The following is a 7,137-nucleotide window of genomic DNA, read 5'->3' as shown; positions in this document are numbered from 1 at the left end:
TGCATTATATAAGCTATTTTGATCCTGTTGTTTTCAGAACAAGAATGCTGCCTTCAAATTCTGGTCATATTTGCAGGACGGTGTATGCTGCAACGCAAACTAATATGGCACTAAAACTACAGGAAGCGTTGAAATAACTAGCCAGTTTTTAAAACAAGATTTTTCAAACACAACAAACAGCACACAGATGAGCAGCACACCTGTTCAGATAACAAAATTTTGTATTTCTTTCATGTTCATGAACATCCTCTCTGCATAAGACCACACATGGCAGCACAAGATACAGTTACCACAGTGGTGAGCATGCTTGAGCGCAAGAATCTTGGCTGCCACCTCATTGGGCAATTCTTTCGGATTCCATGACACTTAACAGTTTCAACAGGCCATTCTTAGACGAACAGGTTCCTTTCCCACAGTGAGAACTGCCAAGTTCAGACTGGCCCATGAAACCAGACAGTATACCTTTGATCTAAATCTAATCTAAGGGGGAAAAAAAAAAGAAACCAAACAATGGTATCTTTGAGCTCCTGCAGATTCTGTTTGGTGGAGCATGTTGAGAGCATTCACAGAGCAGATGATTCACAGAGTGGTAGATGATTCAGCTAGATTTGAGAGCCTTCGCAGAGATTCTGTTTGGTGGAGCATCTTGACTTCTTGAGAGCCTTCACAGAGCAGATGTCACAGATGATTCAGTTGGATTTGAGAGCCTCCACAAAGTACTGGATTTGATGAGAGCCTTCACAGAGATTCTGTTTGGTGGAGCACCTTGAGAACCTTCAGAGACTGCTACACTGGCAAGTGATGTCTATTTGTGAGAACACTGGAAAAAAATGCTGCAAATGGAACAACCAACTACAAACCAAAAGGCAAAGATATACTTCTATCATACATATAGCTTTGAGTTTAGCAAAATTTTACTTGGCCTGATTCAAATACTTATGAGTCACAACAGAGTGCTTCATCTTCTCTTATAACAATGTCATTGCTATCATGCCATGGGAAAAATAATATTATGTTTATTTGTTCAATATGTACAAAATACAGAGAGAGGGTACAAAAGGATAATTTGAAAGCTGAGAGGAATGTAAGTTCAACAAATTATTGCTAAGCTGTTCTTGCAAATTGGGCTACCTAAAGCCCTGTATTTCAGTTCAACTTTATGAACCAGTCAATAATATATTGTTGTGTCAGCTGTTTTTTCGATGCTCCAGGTTGGTATTTGTTGCTAAGCTGCTAGACAAATAAGGTTAGGAACCAGTACATTGCCAACAGTCTTAAAATCTACACGTCCTATATATTTTGGTGTTCATGCTTACTGCTCAATATGTACATACATACGTATCCTACATTCGAGTACATTTGTATCCCAAATATCATTTGACTTTTCAATGACAAATTAAATTATTACACTGTCCTGTATTGCTACTCTTAACTTTTTTTTTTATGGTCACCGGGGAAGGTGCTCCCCACCTGAAGTTTACAAGGACTTCACATCACCTAGTTGGTGATGCAAACAAGCAGATACTGTTAACTCTAAGTATTGCAACCGACAAATCCACTAATGATTCTTAAGGCAGTAGCAGTGGAGGGCCACTATAACATCCTAGTTAGTATGACATATGCAAAGAAGGAAATATCATGATAACGATATCATTTTCAAAAAAGATGAACAGCAGCTGAACGAATTACCTTTGGGAACTGACTGTTTGAGGCAGATGTTGATAGTCGTTTGTTGAATGGTTCCAAGCCATCAAAGTGCTTTTCAGAGAGAGCACATTTGTCCTAATTTTTGTCCAAGCGCATTTGCCAAACTGCCAAACCATGCGGCCACCCATGTACACTACATAGGCTATTAAGCTGACTAGCCAGAAAAATAGTTTCACCACAAAATGAAGGATCTGAAATTGAAAGCGTGTCAGTATTTAGTAGGATTTTTGGAAATAGTTGTTGCCCTGTCCAAGTAATGCGGTGCAGGAAGCTTACTATAGGATCTTGAACGCTCAGGCCCCAGTAGATTATGATAAGGATAGTGGACCCAATCATGGAGTATTTGGTCTCTTTACCATAGGAATGGTATTTGAGGGATGCCACATGGAAGCCCCCCAAGACTAAAATTAGAGCCTGTAAACTTCCAAAACCAGCGACAGATGGGGCGAACCAGGATGAGTTTGGAAAGCTAGATGCAGCAACACCTAGAAGCATGAACAAAAGTGCAAAAGCTGAATATAGAAAGCAGAAATCCATCCATGCAGAACGATCTGGAGCCTTGTCGGCTTTCTCATCTTTCTCTTTTAGTTGCCCAAGAAAGCCCGTGGCGCTCCCCCAGAACAAAGAGCCCAATCCAAAGAGGCAAATACTCTTATAACCAGCAAACCGATCAGCCTTTAACTTCACCTGCTGTAATTCAACTTATTCAGGTACATAGAGTATCTCAAATTGGTATTTTTTGAAGAAAATGTCCTACCTATGAACAAAAATGTATTCCTGCTTATGAATTTACCTCATCCTCTTTCTCCTTCAGTTGATCTTTCTCATATTCTTTCTGGAACAGTGCAAAGAAACCCTTATGCACGAATCGCAGCCACTCTTTGTAAGCGTACCCCGGCAACTTCTGCAAACAGAAAACAATTTATATTTGGTAAAATATGCCGTGAAAACTGCATAGTAGGTGCAAACATGTAAACTACAGTCATGCGCCATCAGATCTCAGATGTGTGACATAGGATGGACCCAATAATCCTGTTGTATATTATTGTGATTTGCCTCCCCCCCACTGGCTCAGGACAGTTTGCTATTAACCCCCTACATTCACTTCCACATGTCCCGCCAGCCCCATTCAAATGGATCCCAAAAATTCCATGATGCAGCACCTACAGCAATCTTGAACTCAATCCCCAGCGACTACCAGCTCGGGTGCCCAGATATAACATTGAAAACTTGAATCATCAATGACGGTGCAAACCAAATGTCTATTTTTAGGCATAAACAATAAACCAAAGTTTCTGAAATCCACATCATGTGTTTCAATGTTTGAACCACTATGTACTGCTGAAAACTAAACTGAATATAAACATTGCTCCCTAACTTTATTACAAGACAGTTTCTAAGTGCAAGTAATGGTGCATGTTACTGCTTTCTGAGTAGGAGCCGTTAAACTTAACTATACTTGTGGAATGGAAACAAAAATACACTTATGCAGGGAATTACACGAGGCACCCAACACATCACAAAACATAGCAGTCAATGAACCTTCATCTACAACATCATTCCAAAGTACAGAGTTCAGCCTACAAATCTCCACCAGCATTTCTTCACTACACTTTAAACTGAATGCTTCCCCTTAGTTCAGGATGGCTGTTTCCAGGTTTCCATGTACCGTTGAGTTTCCATGCCCCTTAGTCCCCTCCCCATGTGCCAGCTGACCATCCTCCCCTGATGCTGGCAACATACTCGGGACCCAGGACTCGAGGAGCAACCAACCTTATCAGCACCCCCGGGCTCCCAGCCAGAAATGGTGAACACCCACCATCCGGTCCCTGGCACATTCAGCAGCACGTCATGGCGAACACACCGTCGCTCCTCACGACCGCATCCACGGGAGCATGGCAATCACAAAACCGACCAATCGCAACTTCCTATTCATATCAGTATCAGTGTATCACGGGACACGCCATCTCAATCCCTCCCTCTCCGCTCACCTACGCCATCTCAATCCCCCCCCCCCCCCCCCCCCCCCCTCTCCGCTCACCTACGCCATCTCAATCCCCCTAGCTGCAATGCTGCAGCAAACAAATTCTCCCTCTCCCGCTTACCTACGCCATCTCAACCCCCTAGCCAGAACGCTGCAGCGAACAGATTCTCCATCTCCGCTTATCTACACCTAAGCAAAGCCGAAGACGACCGAGTCAGCTGTAGGAGGCCTAGGTGGTGGGAAGGAGCCGTACCAACAGAGACGAGAAGGACCAGCGCCGGAGACGGCGCTGGCGGTGGCAACGGCCGCGGCGAGCCATCAGGTGGAGGCGTGGAGCGGCCCCCCAAAACGACGCCGCCGCCGACGCCGACACCCGTGAAGCCGCGCAATGCGAGTACCCCCTCCACGCCTTCTGCTTCTGCCTTCAGCAGCGGCGAGCCCGAGGAGTGCTTGGCGTTGGCGCAGGGGAGATTGTTGACAAGTGGGGCCGAAAAGTTTAAGGCCCCACCCCCCATCACCTCCTTCCTCAAGGCGGATGCGGCCGTGGTCTCTCTCTCCGGCCTGCGGGCCCCGGCTCCGAGTCACTGGCAGGAGGCCAAGATATTTTGGTCCCACTAGTCATTGACCACGTTAACGTCTGTACAGTTAACGTAAACATTATAAGGGAGGTGTATTACTGTATCTCCGCCTCTCCCATATTAAAACCCCCCCCCCCCACACATCCTCAGCAGCCAGCAATCGCCAAAACCCCTATTTCGACGTAACTTACCTTCCCCCCATCCATTCCTCCAAGGCCTTCTTGGATCCAAAAAAGATTTATAAAATTTTAAAACTTTTAGATTTATTGTCACATCTGGCACATATATAAAATATTAAATATAGATAAAAAATAATTAATTACACAGTTTATCTACAGTTTGCGAGACAAATCTTTTGAGCCTAATTAATCTATTAACTTATGTTTTATTGTGCTTTGATAAGCTGCTATGTACATGTTCATCTGAATTATAGACATGAATTATTGTCTTTTTTTTGAAACTGTGAATTATGCTGCTATCTGCTATCAATGTTCGAAAAAACAATCAAGTCTCATGTGTTGAAGGATTGGATCTGTTTTGAGCGATTGGATCTTATTTGGGCCTTGTTTAGACACTGTAGCACTTTCATTTGTATTTGACAAATAATATCCAATCATGGATTAACTAGGCTCAAATGATTCGTCTCGCAAATTACAGACAAATTGTGCAATTAGTTATTTTTATCTATATTTAATGTTTCATATATGTGCCGTAAGATTCGCTTGACAGAAAATTTGAAAATTTAAAATTTTACAAAATCTTTTGGGAGTTAAACAAGGCCTCGGAGGAATGGATGAAGGAGGTAAGTTACGTTGTGACCAGAAAAATAATAGTGGGCTATAGCAGCGCTAGCTGCTGGACAAGCTTGCCGATAAGCTATTTGTATTTTTTCCGTTATCACAACTTTCATCGTTATTACACGTTATAGCGCCACTAAGGTGCATTTGTTACAATAAATTTTAGCGCTGTTACGCGTTATAACACCGCTATAATAATTTTTTTCAGCAGCTATGTAGCTATAGTGGCGCTATGACGTGTTTTCATGTATTTTTATAAAAAAAGCTATATGTCATAGCGCCACTATAGCTACATAGCTGCTGAAAAAATGTTGCCGCTATTTTTTAATAATCCGCTATTTTAAACTTTGGTTGTGACTTACTAAAGGCAAGTCACTGAATCTCTGTCGCACAGGGATCTAGTGACTTGCCTTCAGCAAATCACGCCCCGTCTTTTCCAACTTAGTATATCTCTCTATGTGAGCATCTCCAACAGTTTGCCATCCGGCTTTCCCATCCTTAATTTTTTTGGCAAAATAAAAAGAATATTTCCAATAGTTTGGCATCTTCCCTCACTATTTTTGCCAACCTCAAAAAATTTCTCACGAGCACGCATATATGTGCGCGACCTAAGAGCGTGCATCTGGACTTATGCGGCTCATCTAGTAAGCAGGAACAAAGACAGGGTTTAAGGTGAAAAAAACGCAAGAGAGAAAGATCTGGTGGAAGGACTTAAATGCGTGTAGAAACAAATTTAGGGTTCTTAATACAAAACATAAGACCGGATCGTAGGAAAATATGTCGAGAAAAAAAAATTTAGATAAAAATATAGGAAACTCTTGGAGATGACTTTTTTTTTCCTCATACTAATTTTGGAGTTGACAAATATCATATTTTAGAAATAAAATATGAGGATCTCTTAGAGATGTACATGGGCTCTGTGCTTCACATGGGTCTTTTCTCCTCATGTGCGGCGCTCTTCGTTGCTTAGCGGGCCTCTTCATTTCGTTAGCGAGTTTTTGGATTTTTAGAAACAAATTTTGCCAAATTATTGGAGATGAGATCTTTTTTTCCTCTCTATATTATTTTGAGAGTTGGCAAACAACAAGATTTAAAAAATAAAATTTGTCAAACGGTTGAAGATGCTTTAAAGACCCCGGAAAGATTTTATAACAATCTTTTGGGATAAAACTGGGATAATTTGGGAGATGGAGATGTGTTTATGCTACGAGACAGACAGAGCAAAAATGTTTTTTTTTTATAAAGCCATCTGGCAAGCTTCATTAATCAAACCGACTGATAACATCGTTACATCACGTTTGATAAGGCATGGAAAATAAAGCTAGGACGTGAATCCACCCAAGTACAAAAATCTTTAGAAATTAAGTTTATCGTGCTAGCTCATGTGCTTGATTTGTTTTCTCTGTCACAATGCTCAGCTATGGCCATCGGGAATTCCTTTAACGTGCTGTAGCATTCTTAAGTATTGGAGCTGTCGCTAAAAGCATCTCCAACAATTTTGTAAATGGTTTTTTCATCTTTATTTTTTTTTAAAAAAAAAATCTCAAAAATTTATCTCCAACAATTTAACATATAGCTTTTTCATCTTTTGCAAATTTCTAAACATTGATTAATCCGCGCATATATGCACGCGTCGGGGGAGCCGCACATCGCAGTTGCTCAATATGGCTGGCTAAATCACAGGTTAGATTGGTTGAGAGTATCTCTCGTTTCCTACGACTTCTCCTTGTTAAACTATATGTTTAGTTCAGGCTTAACTCTCCTTGTATTTGGGTGGTTTCGGTTGTAGACGTGCAGGTTGTTGTATTGGATAAAGATAGAGTAGATAGCCTTGTACTCCAAGAGACTTGTATAGCAAGTTGATCATGTAATCTCTATCTGTTGTATATGCCACGCTGGGGGCTGTTCCCAGCTATTTAACACGCAACCGAGGCGCCCAGGAAGGGTAACTCGTTCCCTGCACTTTCACATGGTATCTAGAGCCTTACTCCTCACGGATAAGATCCATGGCGTTTCCTCATCTAGCTTCATCCTCCAATGCGCATGTTGCTCCGTCCTTCGGCTTCTCCGT

At 41.8% G+C, this 7,137-nt stretch overlaps 1 protein-coding gene across 2 annotated transcripts; it reads right to left on the bottom strand.

Annotated features, from left to right (window-relative positions):
- LOC110435688 lies at positions 204-4,214 on the bottom strand. Of its 2 annotated transcripts, none has more exons than XM_021461609.1 (5): positions 3,945-4,214; positions 2,501-2,611; positions 1,984-2,394; positions 1,690-1,898; positions 204-791 (listed from the first exon to the last, which is right to left on the bottom strand). In XM_021461609.1, exons 1-5 carry the CDS (start codon positions 4,008-4,010, stop codon positions 665-667), a joined length of 924 nt encoding a protein of 307 aa, XP_021317284.1. In that variant the 5' UTR covers positions 4,011-4,214; the 3' UTR covers positions 204-664. The 2 variants fall into 2 exon arrangements, with proteins under 2 accessions (XP_021317284.1, XP_021317283.1); XM_021461608.1 differs by having other exon boundaries at positions 1,984-2,397; positions 3,945-4,212.

Source organism: Sorghum bicolor, chromosome 5 (assembly GCF_000003195.3).
Source record: "Sorghum bicolor cultivar BTx623 chromosome 5, Sorghum_bicolor_NCBIv3, whole genome shotgun sequence".
Classification (NCBI taxonomy): domain Eukaryota; kingdom Viridiplantae; phylum Streptophyta; class Magnoliopsida; order Poales; family Poaceae; genus Sorghum; species Sorghum bicolor.
This window is presented reverse-complemented; position numbering and strand designations above follow the sequence as displayed.

Excerpts from the sequence above, each read along its gene's own strand:
- LOC110435688 (XM_021461608.1), bottom strand. The coding sequence starts at position 4,010 with ATGGCTCGCCGCGGCCGTTGCCACCGCCAGCGCCGTCTCCGGCGCTGG. Across the intron at positions 2,612-3,944 it reads GGTCCTTCTCGTCTCTGTTG|AAGTTGCCGGGGTACGCTTA; the intron begins GTACGGCTCCTT and ends TTCTGTTTGCAG. Across the intron at positions 792-1,689 it reads CAAACAGTCAGTTCCCAAAG|TGTAGCAGTCTCTGAAGGTT; the intron begins GTAATTCGTTCA and ends ATCACTTGCCAG.